Source organism: Topomyia yanbarensis, chromosome 3 (genome assembly GCF_030247195.1).
Source record: "Topomyia yanbarensis strain Yona2022 chromosome 3, ASM3024719v1, whole genome shotgun sequence".
NCBI lineage: Eukaryota > Metazoa > Arthropoda > Insecta > Diptera > Culicidae > Topomyia > Topomyia yanbarensis.
In genome coordinates, this window is record NC_080672.1 from 5,532,553 (window position 1) to 5,554,690 (window position 22,138).

The following is a 22,138-nucleotide window of genomic DNA, read 5'->3' on the forward strand; positions in this document are numbered from 1 at the left end:
CGACTTTATCCCGTTTAACAACAATGATACGATACATATATCGAACACCGTGAAACGCCTTACACTCTCCTAATGCCTAACACGAACCCTTCTCGAAGTGTAATCATGCAACAACGATCGCCAGAACGTGTTTCTCAAATATTGTATGACGTTTATCTTCTAATGTAAAAATTGGCCAATCAGAAGCAATCCGGACAAATTGGATGACGCATCAATAATATATTCATCGTCATTCAATGAGAAGCTTTGGGATTGGAAAACCATCCATTATGAAGTTCTGAACTCATGAATATGACTTGTTTGTTTGTTTTTCAACATGTCCTTGATGGCTATCAGTTGCAGTTCAAGCAACATATATGTATAGCCAACACGGAAAGGACAGTTGGTTTCTCTTACATTAGTAAAGATAAAACGCAACAGGTTGCTGAGGCACGTGTTGTCTGTCGGTCCATCGGACGTTCAACAAACATCGAAAGCACTCTGTGTTCCTGCCTGTTGTGTGCCTTTATTTACCTTTGAACGCGAAACCGTGAACTTCCTCCCATTTCAACCCTTCAAGTACAAGCTAGCATCATCAGCGAACGTCAGCCAGTAGTGTGTTGTTGTGTTTTTTTATTCCGCTATTTCTACGCTCATTCGCACCCACAGCAAAGCCTCATATCTCGGTGGAGCCACAATCAGACAAAAAAAAGCTTTGCAACTGGCTACGGGAGGCCGACCGTAACTCACGCTTAGTCAGTTCTGAATGGGGCGCGAACAGTATCAGGCTCGAAAAAGCTCTCGTCGCCGGGTGGTGTGCCAAACAAATTGTCTCTCTTCTTGATCACTCACTATTTACGACTGGTTAATACGGCAAGGATTTGGTTAGTGATTTGTACGATGGAAGAGCTTCTGAGTTTCAAGTGACGGTTTTATTGGTGAACTTATGCTACCAACGAATGAAAGAAGTGTTATTTGAAAACAATCATATCAATCATTTCTAAGACGCAAAATCAGTTAAGGCACGAGCAAGGACGTAGACAGTTTGATGCAATTTATGAACATAGTGCGCAATGAGAATCATTTAAAAATAACTGAAACATTACATTATTTGTTTAAATCATCTAAAATGCCTTACTGTATGCTCGTTTAGATAAGTTAAATCTAAATTTGAAAATACACCAATAAAGAATCCAATTGTGTCGGGCTATTGCTTATCAGCGTGTACAAAAACTGGAACCTAGATAAAATTCCACTTGTACTTCGTCGTGGTTAGGAAACATCGAGATATTGTCATATTTGTTACAAATGAGAGTGATTAAATACGTTCCGATTCCGAATACTTAGCCAATTTGCAGTGTAAGATGAACTTTTCTGTTAAGTTGGCTACCTTATACAACACACACACAAAAGTATTCCACTGAAGCATGTTAGAACTCCATCAATGATTTAAATTAGCGATTTTACTTGCACCAATCAAGCAGATATAATCATTTTCCGCAAACGGCTAAAACGGCCTTCGTGAACCAATCAAGATCTGCCACTTTTTCACTCAATGCATCTGCCTAATATCCACACAATGGCAATAGAAAAGCACGAACTAAGATACAATATAACTGCCCATTTACTCATCCGCTGCGCTGCTTTAATTATTTTTTAGTTTCGTTTAACGTTTAAATTTCTCAACCGCAGCGAAGTTCAGTGCGTCAAAATTAATTTCTCCAATAATTGACCTTTCCCTTTGTGTTTCCTTGCTTTCAAGTTAAATTCTAAAGTGCAGTAAGCGGAATTGTTTCCCTTACAGCATTGCGAAACGTATTTAAGCCAACCGGCAAAACCACGTAAGCAAGTTGTAGCTAACTGAAAAGTTTAAATGATTCTTCGCAAACTCGCGAGAGATCACCCACAATAGAAGACAACTATAAAATAAATGTATAATTCAGTTATCAAAGTTTATCTGCGCTCGAAGTTTTTTAATCTAAACCAAATCGAAATCAATAGTTCAAATTTGTGCTCTCGACCGCAGCAGGAAGAAAGTGCCATAAGCAGCAAGGAGTGCGCGTACTTTATTATTTATAAGGAAGGCGAAAGTAAAATCAATAGTGAGAGTGCGATCATCTGGTTTCGAAAGAAATAAGAAAAAAAATGATTGTGGAAATTAGTTTCTGTAGTGTCACCAGCTGGTATCTGGTGACAGCCGTTGTGACCTACCTGACGGCTCACCTTCTCCAGGTCGTTTTAGGTAAGCATTATCAAATTGGTTGCAATTGTCGTGTTATTATTGCAGAATTTTTTCTTTTTGTAATCGGCGTTAGTCACGGCCACGAAATCTAGCATTTATTTATTTTTTATTTATTTATTTATTATTTATTACTTGAAATTTTTTAAGAAGTAGGGAAAAGCCTCTTTGAGTGAAATTTGCTTTTGCAAACTCTTCTCAAAAAGGCATAAAAACCAACTTTTCTTTTCAAAATATATAAATACAATAAATTCTTAAACTAATTTAGCTCACTCGGTTAAATAAAACCATAACATTTATTTATTATTAGAACTCTTTGTTGAATTTATGATTTGAAAATCTTCATTCTTCATCTTTATCGTTATTGTGGCTGAACAACCCGGGTACTCCTAAATCATGACCAAATGTATTTAAGATTTTCACGCTACTCGATCTTGGACCGCTAGACAGTGGCCGGAGGCCGGGCAAAACCTAAAGAAGTCATGTTTCAAATATTTTTCTTGGAATTCATGTGTATTGAATAACATCTTCTCCAAATTTTATGACCACTGGATAGGAATTATTTATTTATTTATTTATTTATTTATTTATTTATGTTTATTAAATCGCAGCATCTATGCTTATTTCAAACATACGTCACTCTTTCAATTTTGATCCGATTCCGATTTTAGGGCACAACGGGTTTCGTTTCTAAAGGAATTTAAAGGGCTTTGTTTATCATTTTAACATGCTCGTCACAATTGATTCGAACTATGACTTATAATTTCAAATGTATTTTAAGTAGTATAATAACAAATTCCTTTTCCACAAATGTATTCTGTGCAATCAGGTCAAATAGCTCGAAACGGTCACATGTTATGTATTCTATGGGAAATCATCTCTACTTTTGAAATTTTAAGGTCTCGTTTTGCCCCTTTTTGGATGAGGTCTTCACCGAAGTTCTCTTCTGAGCATAACTTTAGATGGTCTCTCTTCTGGTATTCGCGCTACGTGTCCAGCCAACTGTAGTGTGTCGTGTTTTATCGGCCTTTCGAAGCGCTGGTGGCCAGAATGCTACTTCCGTTGATTAAAACTTCTAGTAGTCTGGTTTTTTATTTTATATTTTCGTGCATACATTTCCGTAGAATAATATTTTATCACCTAATTTTCATAAATCCACAATAGAAAAGCCGGTAGCAAAAGGCTACTCTTATCATAAGGATATTTTAGGGTATTCTCCATGCCGAGGACTGACGGGCATTGCCTTGCTGTGTTAAACGAATCTCTTACACAGTGGAAGTTTGTATCTTCGCAAATCGTGAGATTCAAATGTCACTAATGTCCACTTCGGGGTTCGCTATAGGTGATTATAAGCCAACGTGTTTGGTATTTCCTAGTAGCTGTACAATATGTGCCGGTGATGAAATGTGCAATACTCTGATCGACCATGGTTCGAGTAACCCAAATTAATCTTCAGCATAAACGTACAATCTATCCCGCCTTTTGCAGGAAGCAAAAGCTTTCATAGATTCAAGAATCATATTTCCATGAAGGAAACTTCTATGTTGGAAAGCTGCTTAACCCCGTCTTCGGAGCTTTCAACAAAAATGGCTAGACAAATCCACTTGAAATGCCTCTCGCATGTATACTTACGAATAGTACTCACGTCTTTTATCCGACCTCACAACTCGTGATATTTGTGTTGTCACAGTCAATGTGACTGTTGATAACATAAACAGGAAATACCTCTCTTGTTCGGCATATTCGCCGCATAATGAATCATTACCTACTGATGATTTCAAAAGGGTTGTATCACACTGTGGCAGTAATGGGTTTCCACTCATAATTGGTAGTGATGCAAATACCCACCACATAATTTCTCAGGTAGCTCAGATATCAATTTTAGAGGCACCGATTTGATGGACTATTTAAGCAGCATAAATTTGCATATACAGCAAATCACCCAACATTTGCACGTTCTGGCAGTCTCTACTCTGACTGTATTACACATGAGTTGGCAAACTGGCTCGTACCCAACGAGCTCGAAGCATCGTTATGTGATCATAAGTACATCGTCTTTGATCATTTAAACGCCTAGATGTAGCAACCTCTTGCAGTTCTACTGAATAAGTGGTAGAAAAAATTGGATTTAATAGTGTGGACTTTGCTAGATTGTAATTTCCCACTCGTTTTGATGACACCGTTGATGCATGTAGATCCTTTTTGGATTTTTGGGGAATCGAAAACTGAGTCACCCTCCCACAACATCAGTTGTGAATACTGGTAGTAGCGAGAAATGTGCTTCTTATAATACGGGGAAAAATTGATCAAAATCAAAGAAAACAAGCACAACCGCTGAGGTGTTATCTTCAACAATGCTTCGGCTGATTGTATAGACTCTTCGAGTCTCATTACATATCGAGTGCAAGCAAGGTTGGAGAAAGGTCACTTTTCGATTGCGCTAAAGGATTGTCTCCTTTGAAGCCCTCCTAACTCATTCATCCCCAGTTTAAATGAGTTTGATTTTAGGTAGGGTATTGTTTGATTTTCTTCGGATAACGAACAAAGCTGTACCTGGTTGAAATAGAAACTGGGGGAGATAAGTGGGAAAGCAAGAGACTTCCGTTTTATAGTTTTCACTAAAATAAGGTATTCCATAACATTTCGTAGAATCCCAAGGAATGTTTGAAGAGTACTGATGTTCTGATAAGTTTGAAGTTCCATAATCCTGGTTCATGGGCAGTTTGCTGGGAAGCTCTGAGAACCAAGTCGGTTACAGAGGAAATACAGCAGTAGTTTTGTAGCATCGACCACTGTTCTCTGGAATTTCTAGCGAAAAAGGGTTATAAACTGAACAATGATTTCCAAATGCCACAACGATATCGGTTTAAACCGAATTTGAATGACAATATCTCGGGGAACGGGCATAGCGTAGTTGGTAAATCGATTGCCTTGTACGCAGCTCACCTGGGTTCGATTCCCAACGCCGCACATAGGGTTAGAGATGACAAAAAGACAAACCATGGCAAGGCACAAATCTCCGATCAACATGGGGATCAGTCGCTACAGATTCCCGATTCCTGAAACACATTCCATTCGCGGACATTAAGCCACATAATATATCTACAAAATGGTGTACCACAAGCCAAAAAATATTGTCATGGAAACAAGATATCTAAACAAACCCGCCAACCTATAGGACATTACCCTACATATCATTTAAAAATATGTTCTACAGAGATATAAATAACTCATGAAGTAGCAGACGGCGGCAGCATAAATCTTGCTTGTGAGTAGTCAGAATAGTGGACATTACAACCGCGAATAGAGAATTGACGATAAAACCTCTTTTCTCTTTGATATATGCTGGAAAAAGTACTGAAATACAGTTTTTGCGAGTAGTTTTAACGAAATGTCAAACTATAGAAATCTTCGGAGCATATATTGAAATTCCCCAAAAACAAATAACTTTGTTGAAGAAAATATTTTACTAGAAAGCTTATGTCGAAGGACACAACTGATCTAGATAAGATTCAACAAATCCAGATCAAAATTGCAAGAATATAGTTGAATCAAAACTAAAATACTTTATAGAAGAAATCAAAATTCTGTAATCAGAGCCGTAGCGTCCATGGCCTCAGTTTTGCGCACCTTAGTTATTTACTTTGGCTTTCTTAATTTAGTGTGCACATGGAAAATGCACAGTTTTTTGTTTCGATGGTAGAGGGGGGTTAGGGTCATTCGCCTCTTTTTCAGGTTAAAAAAATTTTCTTCTAGAGCAATCTCTAGAATCGGAATCGAACCCAGGTGGGTTGTTGACTACAGTGCATATCGTTGGAATTGAACTGTCATTCCAAGTTCCGTCACGATGTTCCATTTATATCCCAGACATTACTCACCCATCTTTTTGCAAATACGAATGAAACGAAGAGGCTTTTATATCTTGCTGATTAAGGTTTTTACAAATTCTTAATACCAGTTGCTAAGAGAAGAAGATATGTGACAACATGTTTGCTGCACTACTAACTTGTCTTTCGATTTATTATATCTCTCGTAATTTTTGTTTTATTCTTATTCTTGATGTTTTCATTTGGTGCAGTACTCTGGCTCGAGTGTGAATAAATTCTCCCTTTTGAACCCCGCTGTTAGTAAAATGGATGTCGAACAAGATTGGTCATCAATAACTTCGACTTCCCGATTAAAATCATACACCCTGTCGGACCATATCTGATCTTCATTCAGATGAAAGATAATCCGCTAATCATTCTAAATATTTAGAAAAAATTGACGCAGAAATATACAGCTATGCTGTTCAAAATCGTGACATTCTGACTAAAGCAAGCAAATGACGTTGCTGACGACAAATCTTTTATGAACGTCTACTGCGTCTACATGCCCGCTCAGAAAGTTTAGAATGAAGGTGTGGTCATCGATTCAAGTTTGTCGTGCATATATCATTGCACTATATACAACCATTGTGGCAATAAGGCTAAGCAATACGTTTTATAGTATTGCTCAGAGAATCATGAGTATGATTCTTGCATTGGGAATACTCAATGTTAAGCCTATTGTAGGTAGATACCACATGATCTATTCTCGAACTCCGACTACAAATAGCGCCCTATGAACATGAAGCGTTCGCAAAAATGGAGTATTTTAATAATGTGCAGCACCATCTGCAGATATTTTGTAATATGGTCATCTTCAGAGCATATGTCGCTTATATTAAAAGAGACAACTTTGCAGAAGAAAATTTATTATTAGATGACTTCTATCAAAAGCTACAGCTGATCTAGATCAGTTTCAACTCATCTAGATCAAAACCAAATTTTTAAACATAGCCTAATTTTTCTCGAGACACCGTGCCGAAAGCACCAAGCCAATAGGATACCTATGTATTCGGAGTATAACGGTTCTGATCGTCGCTTCCTGCGCCATTGTGCGATGTCAACGTGCTTGTATACTTGGTACAGCTTGTAGTTCGTTGGTCTGCGCCATTCACCATTTTTTACTGTGCCTTCAACTATTGAACCCAGAATTCTTGTCTCAAACATAACGAGCACTCGATAGTCTGCTTCCTCCAACGCCCATGCCTATAGAAGTATCAGTGATTTGTTCAGAGAAAGTTTTGTGCGCGTCTGTAGGCTACGGACGTTAGTTGACTACGCAAACCGTAGAAAGCCCTATTTGCAGGCGCAAAACGACTTTTTACCTCGCGGCTAAGATCTTCATAACATACCACAAGTATGTCGACAACCTCGTACCATACCCAAGTACCATATACTTTGTTTTGTCAGAGTTTATAGTCAGTCCGATTCTCACAGCTTCCTTTTCAAAAGACACAACTACCAATGACAAACGCCAATGATGGTTCCTTTTCTTTTCACTTTAGATCTTCGTATCGCACGTTCGAGCGCTATGTTGAACAATAGATTAGCGAATGTCACAAACGAGTCGAATGTCTCTACGGCTAATTTGAGGTTTCCTTTTTTATCTAGCTAATGTCATATAAATCAATTTAATCAGTTATGTCGAAAAGCCATGCTCAAGAGTTGTAGATCACAGTTTATATCGTTTCATTAAATCGCACGCCGTCTTAAAACCCGCAAGATTGTGAGAGAGGTTTATTAATTCGGCATTTTATTCTTACACCCCGACTCCCGATTTCGGACGGCATTCCGTCGTTCCCAAAAACCTTGCCAGTTTTCAGCTCTTGAGTAGCTTTTCTCACTTCTAGCAAGGGTTTCACGTACCATAACTAACATTTCTGTGACTGTTTTACTTTATGAACCTGTTTCCACGTAGCGTTAAGGGTATCTCTTGTTGGTCGTTACACGATTCGTGCGACGAGCTTTCGGGCTAACGTGCGATAACACCCTTCTGCCGCCCGATTCACTCAAACCTGGAACTGGATAACACATGAACAAGTAGACGATTGCCAGTCGGAAGAGATCACCATTTTCTCCCATCGTATATCAGATATACACTAGCATCCCTTGGTACAATAACATCAAGTTATCTTTTTTTAACTATTTTAAGCGAATTTGTGGTTACAATTTCAGGAAATTGCAGACTTATTTTACTAAAGTAGTAATGAAGTTGAAAAATAAATCCACACAGAAAAAAATTGTTCCCAAAAACGTGAATAAGGTGCCATGAATTCTGGAATAATCAAGTTTTTACGTTACGAAAACAGGACCATGAACAAAAATCGTGTGTTTTATAATTATGTTCCATTTTCAATCAGTAACGCCCAAATAACGCTTTTATTTGTGAAGACATTTGGTTTTGTTTTGTGAACTTCAGTCACGGTTTCCGCCATACCAGTACTAAATCGATTTTCTGTGCGTGAACTAGTTCACAACTATATGAACATTATTCTTAAAAACAAAAGTTGAATCGCGATTTTATACAAAGCTTTTGGAAAACAGGAACTCGTGAACTATTTCACGAAACCGAGAATCTTATTCATGAATCCTTTCAATCACCGTAAACTAGTTCATGATTCCAAATTTAACAGTCCATGCTCGTGAAATAGTTCACAAAAGCACACAATATTATTCATGTATACTTGAAGTAATTCCTTCTAGCGAATTGGTCACAACTCACCATTCATGATCATGAACTAGTTCACAAAACCATGAAATAATTTTTATATTTTCGTGAACTAGTTCATTAATCCTAGTATAATAGTCCTGACATACCAGTCAAGCTCGTACAATAATTCAGAAAAAATATTATTCATGTGTACGTGAACTGATTTATGATTCCTAGCGACTGACCATTCGTGCTTGTTAAATAGTTCCCAAAATCATGAAATCATATTTCATAGAAACGTGAAGTGATTCATGATTGCTAAAGTAATAGTTACGCCTGACTATGTGTGGCCATGAAATAGTTCACAAAATCAAAAAATATCATTCATTTGTTCGTGAACTAGTTCATGATTCCTAGTATAATTTTCACGACTGACCATGCGTACTCGTGAAATAGTTCGCAAAATCATAAAATGTTATTCATGGCTTTATGAACTGGTTCATGACTCGTAGGACATGATTCACGATCTATCTTGAGGGCTTGTAATATTCAGAAGACATCCGTAATCATTTTCAATTTCATGCAACTCTGCACAGGGTCTTTAAATTTTCACGTGAACCATTTCGTAGAAGTAAGGTTTTTTCATGAAAAATCTTATAGTTGTGTCCAGACTATAGCGACTAGTAATAGGTACGACCAGCTGATATAAGAAAACTGTTAGGACCTCGTATATCATTCTTCATTAGATAAGGTTCAAAGTGATGTCTGGACAGATAACGAAAACTGCGCTGATCGCCAAAAATATATTATAGAGCCACAAATCGTGTTCGTGATGTAGTTCACAAAACAAGATACCGCGAATTAGTTACGCTTTTATGAACTAGATCATATTGTCACGATACTCCGAGTAAAAAATCCGATAGTAACATGAACAGTAGTCACATTACTGCACGTATCAAATTCTAACGTGAGCTCAAGAATAAAATATCACGATAACGTGCATATAAATTACGAAAAACGTCCCTAAGATCCTGAAATCATGAACATAAATTACACTACTCGTGATTAAAATATCAAAAATGACTATGATCCTGAAATCATGAACACAAATCACTATCCGTGTGACTACAAAATTACGATAATGTGAATAGAAATTAAAGAAACTGACTAAGATCCCAAAATTATGAACATAAGTCATGCTACTTTGCCAGAAAAATTCATCACGAAACTCGTGAATAAAATATAACGAAATCGTGAATATAAATTATGAATATTTTGACTAAACTTTACCAGGAAAATTTGATATTAAACTCATGAATAAAATATCACAGTAACGTGATGAGAAATTACGAAAATCGCGACTAAGCTTCTGAGATCATGACTATCGTTTTAGTTGATATACTACAAACCAGTATATCCCCAAAATATGGACAAGAATCATAACAAAAACAAGGCTCAAACTCGGAGAGGTGTCAATTCTTTTTACGACCATTGACCTTTAGGTTCGCCTACTAATTCCATCCCATTTCATAAATTATCGCCACCCCAAATTTGGCGGCAAAAGTGCTAATTCAATTTTTGAAATTTCCTTTACTCTCTTTGAGAATTTTTCAGTTCCTGCTTATATGAGATCAAGAACCCTCTTAGTAGCCTATGTGGTCAAAGTGACTTTGGTTAGTCATTAGTGATCCTGAACTGCAAATCCAAGTAATTTTGCACCCATTTTAATAAGTTTTGCATCATCTTGATATTATAGTGGTACCACTCTTCAACCCGTAACTCCGGAACCTGAACTACGATCGATAAAAATTATTTGCAGTCTAAGGAAACGGTGTACCGTTCGTTCGAAACGAAATTTGTGTACATCGGTTCAGCCATCTCTGAAAAAAATTGTGAGTTTAAATTACCATACACACAGACATTTTCCGATCTCGACGAACTGAGTAGAACGGTATGTGACACAATTGCATAACCTTTGTATATAAAAAACCAAAGAATAGTTGGGAAACAGCTGGTATATAACCAATGTATCGTGACGGCACTTAGAGCTGACCATTAAAATCTAATTTACGCGATCAATATTATTGTGAATACTAGAGATCATTGATGGTGTAGTGCATAATAATCAATTGATGAAACATCCGACCGAAGCTACACCATAAGTTTTAATTATTGGATTTGCTGGGGTTTCGAACAGCAAACGGTTCGGTAATCTACCCAGTAAAATGATTTTGAATAGACTGGAAAAGTTGCTAACGCTCAAAACCTTACACTTCTATGTTATCCGATATTTTGAAAGGGCCTCCAATATTGAAAGGTTAATCTCGTCAACACCTGAAAATGTTCAATGCAACCTTCATACAGAACTACGTAGAGGTGGAATTCATTACAATTGAAACTTGGAGAAAATTCTTCCCGGGCATTTCCAACTAAGCTTACGTGGTGAGAATTCGGCTGATAAAGCCTATTCCTTCCGACTTAACCTTCCCAGGCATGGTTTATTGCATTATACATAATCACGTACCCAGGACAGGTGAACACGTGCCAGTTCTACAATAAACTGGCACATTAAGAAAAACACTGAACTGAAACTTAAGCATAACATCAACAACTGCAATAAAATCAACATGGCATCTTCTGCTGAACCAGAAACAACTAATCATTCAATGAATACGAAAAATACTCATTCAATCATGACTTCGCCCAGTACCTCGAGACCAATAGCCAGTACCGCAAGCGAAAAAGCTACCGCCAAAGGCTGAAACATCCAACCGTAAGCACAAAGACAGCAGTACCGGCGACGATATGGACATATGCGACAGCGTGAGAAAAGGTAAACCGGTCAACCCTCAAGCTGCAGTAGATGGCGCAGTAAATGGTTCCCCGCGGCAAGAGTTGAAAAGTCGGAAGTTTAGTTTTAAGTTTTACTTTGTAAATTAAATTTTAAAAGATGCCCCAAGACTGCGTCACTAGGCTGAATTATTCTTAAAATAGCCTCAATTGAACAGACAATTCAAACGCACTATTACGCTTGTTTATTTAGATTGCAAGTTAAAAACTACAGGTAGTTCAGATGCTACCAAGTGTTACATCCAAATTGAAATCAAGTTCAAACCAAACACACAGTTAGGCGTGGCATCGCATTACCATGACTTATGTTAATAAATCTCAAGGTCAGTAGTATGTCAATTGGCCCATCGATACAATCAGTCCTCAATCTATAAACACAGTGTGCTCACGACTCACGTAACAAAAATTCCTAACTTAAGTTTCATCCCGAAGATTTCGCAACATAGTGCGCTATTATGATTTTATCACCTTGTTGTTGCTGCGCGATAATAGCTGTGAGATTTCAAGTTTAAATCAGTCTTCTGTTGGATCAAATTCGCAGGTAAACCGGTTTAGAGGGTATCTCACGTCGACTGCGCACTGATGAGTACGAGAAATGACAACATCAATTAAATAATCTTCTCATGTGAAGCACACCACGGGACAGACAAAAATGCGAAAAAAGTGAAATAGTACACCTGATGGCAGTTCACGAGCCAATTTTTCTTATATACCTACGTTATGATCGGGTAGGTTAGTGCAATGTCGGTGGGCTGTAATTTGTACATTTTGGTTCGATTTCGTTCAGGGGATGTCGAAAATGAAAGGGGAAATTTGTAGCCAGCTAACATAATGGGTTTGACTTTCCACCAATTAGAGATGTACTAGGACTGGTTAGTTATATGTCAATAGAGCTGCAACTATAGTTCCCATCGGTGTTCAGGTTATTTCGCGGTATATGGAAGAGTATGGATGATTTGGAAACTAGAACTTTTTAGCATAAAAACATGTCACAGAAGCTGACCTCGTTCACTATATCATTTTTATCTGTCGAATACCTGTTTCATCAACGTAATACTAGTCGCCGACCTTGTTCATCAGAGCCAATGGCCAACGAATGGGTCAGTGCAGTGGTGTTTAAATTTCCAAGCTGTTTTATGTCGCTCGCCGTGTTTATATTCGGTACACTACCAATTAGGTGTAATTTAAGATTGCTTTAGAAATATGGTTTGCCAGTAAAATTTGTTTAAAGGGGATGTCATAAATTTAATTGCTTGAAAGGATGTTGTTAAATTGAAAGTTAAAAGTTGCTTTTGGAAGTTTAACAAGATTTTAATTCATTGAGTATTTCCACCGCTGGTTAAAAATTTATAAAAAATTATCCCAGAGCAATTGTTGGCCGAGACCTCAATCTCTGTTTTTAGATCAGATTATTATTATTGGTTTTATCAAGTTCACTAACAAGCTTTGGGTTATTCTCAAGCGCTGCAAAATTGTATGTATTTAGGATGCTTTTTTTTGTTTTTATTGGAATTCTGTATTTTCAATTCGCTAAGCCTATTTTCGCATTGGCTCAAACGGTAGTGCGATAATTGGGGCTTTCGCATCGAGTTATCGGTGCGCTCAAACAAAAGTATTGTACCATTGTAAGGCAAGTAGGCCGCATAAATAAAGAAATAGTGATATCCTTCCTAATAGAACCAAAATAGGCACTTACCATATACGTTTCTTCACCATTGCAATGAGTAATAAGATACTGATTTAATTTATTTAGCACATATTTCATTTCCTAATGATCTTTACGCTTTTTAAGAATCAAATATGTATTTTAAATTAGATTTGTTCTAATTCGGTATCCTCCATTCCGTTATTTATGTAGCAGTTTGTGTTTTCCTTATTGGGTTTCCTCAAAAAATTACTTCAGTACGTCCTGACTGTCTCGCTGTTGAACCTTTTTAGCCATTTTCCCACGGGAAGAACAGTCTTCTCAATGATTTGGCAGGCAGTTTGTGCATCTAAATTGTCACATTAGCACATGTTTCAGAACATTACTCTTTGAATTTGCCACAATCGATCCGAATATCTGGCCTCCCACTTTTGTTTACTGAGCTTGATGGATACATTCATCCAGCTACAAATTCATCAAATAATTTTTTTCGGATAGATCTATATTTGATTAAAAATATCTTTTGTTTAATCGGATTTTAATGTAAATACAGAAAAAGCGAACCATAATATCATATGCACTTAAACAGTATTGGATAGTTTACTCCGCGATAAATAGATACCTCTATTGAAATTTTAAAAATAAGCTATCTCACCGAGCGTGGCGCTAGTTAAATAATTTTAACACATAGTCAAATGCATCTCTTCGTTTCCGCAAGCACCCGAGAACGTTAACACCTTTTTCATCCCATACAAACTAAAACTAACATAATGGGCCGGAAACATGAAAAGTTTTTTCAGTTGAATCGCCCAGCGCAGGAATTGTTCAAAATCATTTCATAGTTTCCCGTACGATGCCGATCGCTGAGTGGATACAATTTAGGATCTCACTAATTTAAATGAATCAGTGGATCAAATCTAACACAACGGAAAAAATGCCGTTTATAAATTCATGAACAAAAGATCACGATTTCGTGGACTGAACGATTTACGAAAACCGTGATCAAGTTCCTGAAATTATGAATAGTAAACCTCGTATTCGTGAAACTATTTGAGTTTTCAGAAAACTAGTTCGCCTCGAATATATACATGGCGTTACATTCGAATGTTTGGTTGGGTTACTGTTGTTGTTCCCTGGACATGTTTAGTTTTTGTTGTGATTCTTGGTCATGATTTGGGAATATACAGCCGACAGTCAAACGATGTTCATGATTTCGGGGCATGTTCGCGATTTTGTGATTTCTCATCACATTGCCGTGCTATTTTATTTCTCAGTTTACTATCGGATTTTCCGGTCAGACTAGCGTTTAGCTAGCGATTATGTACATGATTTCAGGATCTTAGTCGCGTTTTTCGTAATTTCTATTCACGTTATCGTGATATGTTAGTAATGAGTAATGTGATTCATGTTTATGATAGAACTTTGTAATGATTTTCATAATTTCCATTCAGGTTGTCGTGATATTTTAAGTACGTTTAGAGATTTATGTTTGTTTATGTTTATGATTTCAGGATCTTTGTTTTTTGATATTTTTGTCACGAGTTGTGTGATTTGTGTTCATGATTTCAGAATCTTAGTCAAGATTTTCGTAATTTCTATTCATGTTATCGTGATATTTTATTCTAGAGCTTACATTCGAATTTGACATTTGGAGTAATGTGACTCAGTAATTTTATCGTGGTATTGGTAAATTCCCTTCGGCTTATCGCGATCTGGTATTTTTTGGTAATCATCGGGTTTTTTTCTTGGAGTAACGTAACAATATGAACTAGATCAGTGATACTCAACCCGGAGTCTGCGGACCCTAGGGGGCCGTGAAGTCATTGCTGGAATTTCAAGTCTTGTTTCCTAACAAACTGAAAATAACATATTGATAGCATACAAAATCGAAGTTTATCCGTGGAGGTCCGCAGCAACCCAGCGCAATTTCTAAGGGGTCCGTGGTACGAAAAAGGTTGAGAGCCGCTGAACTAGATTATAAAAGTGTAACTGATTCGCGGTTTGTGGTGCTCAGCATTTTTTTCATTTTTTAGTGCAGACATTACACTGAACCTTAGCAAATGAATCAATCGATCTTCGAGGTCCTAATAGTTTTATTTTATCTACAGCTCGTACCTATTACTAGCAGTTGGTCATTCATGAAAAGTGCATGGAAAAAAAATGATCCACGAATAACCCTCAATTTTTTTGAAATAGTTCACATGAAAATTTCATTACCACATTGCATAAAATCGGAAATCATTAAGGATATCTTCTAAATATCACCAGCGCGCAGAATAGATCGTAAATCATATACTAGAAATCATGAACCTGTTCACAAATACATAAAATATTTTATGAGTTTGTGAACTATTTACAAGCACGGATATTGGATCGTGACTAATATATTAGCAATCATGAATTAGGATTCGTGAATAAAACTCAGAGTTTCGTAAAATAGTTCACGAGAAAATATCCAGTATATTTTGATTTTGTGCATTAATGTTCCTAAATCAATGAATAACATCATGAGTCAACCTTTGGTTTTATGAATAATGTTCATGAAGCTGTGAACTAGTGTATGTACATGAAACAGTACCGTCTTTACGCATGGGCACACTGGGCCAGGGCCAGGGGCCCCGCGATTTTGGGGCCCCGCACTTAGGATGAATATAAAACCATTCAATAGACTAATTTTTAAAAACATGTTTCTAACTTTTTAGCATAGAAGCAACTATATTGTCACTCTACGCATAATTGAATCGTGTATATTGGGAATTCCATAGCACATAGGACAGTTATTTATTTATTTATTTATTTATTTATTTATTTGTCATCGCACATTATAGTTCAAATGATTTGGGTGACAAACAGTCCGTTCGAGTTGGCCTCCTCCTACAAGGCGCCACCCTCTAATGGGCGTAAAAACCACTATCTTTTCGTAAGGTTAAATGTACAAAATTAAGTAAAATTACATGTCAGATTTCTTATTACAAATACATATAATAATCACAGTAAACACAATCTTCTTATATTGCTTGCAAATATTTTTGAGGAGTCACCAAACTGAAAGGCACAATTAGCACGAGAAAAGGTTTCAATCATTGAAGACAGTAGTTCATGGAATCCAAAAGATGTCTGATGGAACCTCGACAATAATCATGATGTATCTCGTGTTCTCCTCACTACTAGGAAATCTAAGCGGGACAGCAATTCAGGCGCATCACATTCTCCATTTAAAATTTTCACCAAGGTAGTAGCTTGCTGGATACTACGACGACATTCTAATGTCTCGAAATTGAGCAGCTGGCTACGGTCACGATACGGTGGTAAATTTTGCGGGTCAAGACAAGCCAAGACAAGTTTCTAAGAGCTAAGTCTACGAACATTTTCTGTACTCTTTCCAATTTTAAACACCAAGTTAGGTGATGCGGATTCCAAACCGGCAAGACAAACTCAAGGATTGGTCTGACCAATGTGCAGTATAGGGAATTTAGACAGTACGGATCCGTAAAATCCCGTGAAATCTTCGAAATGAATCCCAACTGGCGATTTGCTTTCGCGATTATGTTGGTCATATGAGAATTTAAGGACAGCTTGTGGTCAAGAATTACACCCAGATCATAGACTGCATTGACTCTGTAGCGCAACCTTATCGATAATGTAATCGAAAATCAACGGATCGTTCTTCCTGTGGAAAGTCATCACGGAGAATTTGGCAATATTTTCAGTAAGCTAATTCAATCCACACCACTTCACAAAGCGATCCAATAGTGCTTACATTTGGTAGCAGTCCTCGGCTGACTGGATGACTAAGTACAGCGTAAGGTCGTCGACAAATATGAGCTTGTACCCGGAATCTAACAATACTACTACATCATTAAAAAACAGTGAGACAAGCAGTGGGCCCAGATTGCTGCCCTGCGGTACACCTGATCAATTGGTGAACGGAGCCGATATACAAGAGCCCAATATCACACAAGGCGTTCTTTGCGTAAGATAGGAGCGTAGTCACAACGTAAGCTTGTCGGACGCTCCTAACTTGTACAACTTTTTGAGAAGAATTTAATGGGAAATTCAGTCACAAGCAGACAGTGTCCACTTGTGTTTTCTTCTCCATTGATGCCGTAGTTGACGTAAATTACAGCAGGTTTGTTAAAACGGATCGCCCGGGCATGAAACCCTGTTGGTCTGGTGAGATATAACTTACTGTACGGCTGAGGATGAATTGATTGACAACAATTTCATATAACTTAGATCCAAAGATTCGTTATTCCGCGCTACTGTTTGATATTTCTCTTATCTCCGGCTTTGAACACCGGGAACATGTAGGGTTGTTTCCAAACCTCTGGGAACTTAGCCTGGTCAAATGATTGGTTGAAAATGCGAGACAAAGGTTGAGCCAAAGCGACGGCACAGCGACAGTAGACAGCAGCTGGAATCCCATCCGGTCCAGGGGAGAAAGAGCTTTTTAGCTTTCTTGCAGCTGCTATTACCATGTCGGGTGAAATCGAAAAGGTGCTTAAATCGGCGATATCTTGCGGAACAGTTACTAATGCGATATCGATTTCCTGATCTGATGCTAAACAGGGAGCAACGACGGATGTGAAATGATTGGTAAACAATTCAAAAGCTGTTGCAGTGGACGACGCTGCCTTTTCATCGAGGTACACATTGGAAGGAACGCTGTAATTTTTCCGTTTTGAATTTACAAAGTTACAAAATCCTTTAGGATTACTTCGTAGGCCTACTTGAACTCGTTGTACTTACGATCTATACAGAACAGCGTTGAGATTCCGGTATGCTTCACTGGCAACGTGAAAGTCGCGATTCGTGGCCGGCGATTGTTTGCGATGAAGTTTGCGTTGGCATGCATTTCGTTTTCTGCGAAGGGCTCGCAGCGTCGATGTACTCCGCGCCGGGGAAACAGGCTGTTGTTTTACTGGGAGATTATTCTGTAAGCAGTCCTGAATTACTCGGCAGAAGTTTATAGTCATTGCATCTGCATCGTTGTTACCTAGATGCGTTGACCAGTCCAAATGGAGCAAATAGACACAGTTTGGAAAAATCAATCCTATGATAATTCAGCAGTTGGCTAGCTGGAACAACTACCGGCAAAACCGGTCACATTTCGATTCAAGTTTCAATTTATTTTTAACTACAGCAAAAAAACATTTGGCACACCACGTATACAAAATTTGGAAGGCACCGGACCATAGCCAACCAACTAGAACTTTTTGTTTGGCAAGCGATTTGCGGGTGTGGAAAAATATTTATTTCTATGTCATATTTGAGTCTGTAAATGAACAAATTCACATGGAAATGCCCAAAAGTGACTTCTTGAGGTCTTGCGAAGATTCGACACTATTTGGTCGGATTTGGCATGTTTCATTTTGCATGGTCAGTCTTAGACTGACACAATACCAATAATGTTACTCTGTAATGCATCCGCCTTATCTAGAATAAACAAATCATCGTGTAGACAAACGTAATGAAATCCCAATAATAAGTTTGAAAATGACCTTTTTAAAATGTTTACACACATAAACCCTGACTTTCCCCTAGATTTGAATAAATGAGTCACGGACATTTGGTAGCGTAACCCAACCCCAACATTCCTCCTTCTTGATGGAACCACTCTTAATCCTCAAACAACGTCTACCAACTATGAAAGTCAGATTACACCGTCTGGGAATACTATAGCGTAGTTAATAAGTCCATGACGATATTTGGACATCGGCAACGACACCAGGTTGTCTGAAGTCGTCTTTGTTCTCAGTATAATTTAAATCCCACTTTATTTATAAAGTAATGTCAATACGGTTGACAGATTTGGCTTAAATTTGGAAAAGAGCTTCAGGGTGGTATTGAGTGGAAACTGTACCGAAAATCTGGATTTTTTTGATCCTACTACTACAGCTGCTTATAGCTTTTCAATTGTAGGGCCCCCCTAGCTCAAGAGTGCCCAAGAGCCCCGTGTAGTCTCAAGGCGGCCCTGGCATGAAATCGATTTAATAGTGACTTAAGTTCACAAAATAAAAACAAATATTTCTACTAATAAAAGCGTTATGCGGGCGTTACTGAAGGGAAATTGAACATAATTATAAAACATATGATTTTTTCATGGTCCGTTTTTCGTAACGTAAAAAGGCGATTGTTCCAGAATTCATGGCACTATATTCGCGATTTTGCGAACATTTTGTTTACCGTGCAAATGTATGTAATGGATTTGAATTTGTCGGTCCTAAAAACTGATGGAAAAATTCAATGTTAGCCGGGTGCAGGAACCACAAAAACTGAAGATACGCTACGATATATCCATCAGATATGTTTAATGATCAGTTTCAACCAAACAGAGGATAAAAGGTCAAGTCGTGGAATTATTACGAATTATTCGTATTACACAAATGATCACAAATTCCATGGGATACTAATTATTACGAATTATTCGTAATTTTTTATATTGAGTTTACGCTGCACAAAAGTTATCGTCGATGACGCAACTATTTTTCGCAAATGAAACGAAATATTCCTTTCTTTTATAAAATGTTAGTATATAGCAGTATGAATAGTTTTGAAAAGTGATTGTGGGGATTTTTCGGCATAAACCGTGAATATCGCAAAACAAATTTTGGGGGTTGATGAAAAATCTATTTCGGTAATAGTAAGCATTGTATGATAAAATAGCTTAGCTTAGCTTAGGTAGACTGCCCATAGTTGCACTTCGTGATTGACGGAATAAATGAAAATACACAAGGAACCACAAGGGAGGAGCAAGTCATTCTCACTGTGCATGATTTACTGACTCAATATTTTTATAAAATGGTCAATAATGACGACGGCCACGTCCAATGCCGTTCTACAGGGGAAGGAAAGAAATGTTACTTCGACACTCGTAGTTTATATAAATAGACATATGTATATCCACGAGCATCACGGGGAAGAAATTGTGCTAGTAAGAAAGGGAAAAGATCATGGGACATGTCTAGGTACACTATATGTACGAAAGTCGCTCACGATCAATTTACATATGAGAATTTTAAACGAGCAACTTGAACTCCGGCTAATCGGCCATCGGGAGAGTTGCTTCTTATTTACACATCATTTCCAGATTTTTTTAATTTCCGTTAAGCATGCTCAAGAGCTTGAACTTTACGTTTAATAGCGAGAAAATGTCTTGAAACATACTCGATCGATATTTTTTTTTCAAATATGTTTAACGGAGGGAAAACTGACAAAAGAAGAGAATAAAATAAATCGAAGGATGTTAACAAACTGAAGCTACAATAGATAACTCGGTTTTATATGTGAAGAGAATATGAAATAATTTTGAGCGGCCCAGAAAGATCATCAACCGTACCAAAAGCTTTACATTGTATGAGGGATACCTTAAGAGTACCACGTGCACGTCGTTTGTTTTGTTACCCTTTCTCGTCCGCATACGACCCGCAGATTCTTCACTAATACAGCACCTGTGCAAAGCAAGTAGCAACATGCATCTATTATTATACGGCGAGAGACGGATAGAGTCGTTCCAAGGCAGTCTTCTTAGATCGAAACGTACAAAGCTTCTTTGAACGTACTCCAATCGGTTTTATTTGTTGGAGATGAACCACTGCGACCAGTAGTTAGATCTATTGTGATAATTCCAACCGGTTGCTTTGAACGCCGTTGTATGGTGCCCATACTTATACCGCTTACTCCTAGATGCTCCAGACCAGTGCGCAGTGTATAGATTTCAGAACTTATCGCCTTACATTTATCGACGTTGATCTGCATGCCATTCAGTGCGCACCACTCCTCAATATTAACCAGTGCGGTAAAATATCAATTTCAAACGAAAATATTCGTTTCAAGTGAAACTGCGAGTCTTTCACTGTAAGCATACCACCACTATATCAATTGAGTTCTGATGCCGTCTTCGTTTGAGTCACTCAGAGTTCACTGTCAATTGAATAACAGGTTCTGGTCATTTGACGTTTTTGCCTGTTTAGTTTCTACCACCAGAAAACCAGAGGAGGATCAAACGAAGGAGGTTGAATATCAATTGCAACTCATTTGAAAGCATCGATGAGTGAAGTGCCACGAACTGAGCTTCAGATCAACAGCAACTGATGCGTTAAATGAATATGAATGCTACCGTAGACGACTGATTGACTGCGTTCATTCAGTTTCGATTGAATGAAATGAAATTTTACTGCACTGATATTAACTATATCAACTTGGAGCACAGCTGAATCGAGTCCCGAAGTAATTGAACGTGAGATTTTCAGATCATCAGCGTAGAGTAGTTTTCCAGACTTGATGCGAGTACAGAGATCGTTGATAAATAATATAAAGATAAGTGGCCATAGGTGACATCCTTGAGGGACACCGGTTGGCGTTTCAAAGACGCTTGTGAATTGTACGAATTATTTTGATGAAACTACAATGTTATACTTTTTGTTATATTACGAATTGTTATATTTTTTGTGATATTACGAACGTTGAATTTATGAGCAACTAATTTTAATAAAAACTTCATCTGGTTACATACAAAAAAATCGCATATTTTACGAAAGTTTGTTGTACGAAACAAATTTGTAGCAGATTATCAAACAAAATTGATCAGTGATATGATTTTTTATACATAAATATTTTGGGGATTTCTTGAAAAAAAAACATTTTCTCGTATATTTCATCAAACAATTCATTTGCCTAATGGAACCGATTCGTCATAAGCCAACAAAAGTCGTTTTGTGGTTTATGCGAAAAGCTCGTAATGAAAATTAAAATATTGCTATATAACTACGAATGATTCACCATATGTATGACAAATTCGTATATTGTACGTTCGCTCGTACGTACAGCTCAAAACAATATCTGATGTTACTCCAAATATATATTATCCCAAACGAACTGAAATCCGCTATCCAGCCTAGCATAAAGGG

At 37.5% G+C, this 22,138-nt stretch overlaps 1 protein-coding gene across 10 annotated transcripts in view; it reads left to right on the top strand.

Moving 5' to 3' along the window:
- The window catches only part of LOC131691876 (uncharacterized), a 129,750-nt gene that overhangs the window by 60,831 nt on the left and 46,781 nt on the right, over positions 1 to 22,138 (top strand). Inside the window, exons 1-2 of one of the 10 annotated variants that reach the window (XM_058978562.1) lie at positions 747 to 863; positions 1,981 to 2,221. The exons of 8 other annotated variants lie outside the window; for them this stretch is intronic. In XM_058978562.1, the coding sequence (XP_058834545.1) occupies positions 2,125 to 2,221 (97 nt within the window). In that variant the 5' untranslated portion in view covers positions 747 to 863; positions 1,981 to 2,124. Of the gene's footprint in view, positions 1 to 746; positions 864 to 1,980; positions 2,222 to 22,138 lie in introns of those variants that run through there. One more of the 10 variants, XM_058978563.1, reaches the window with a different exon arrangement.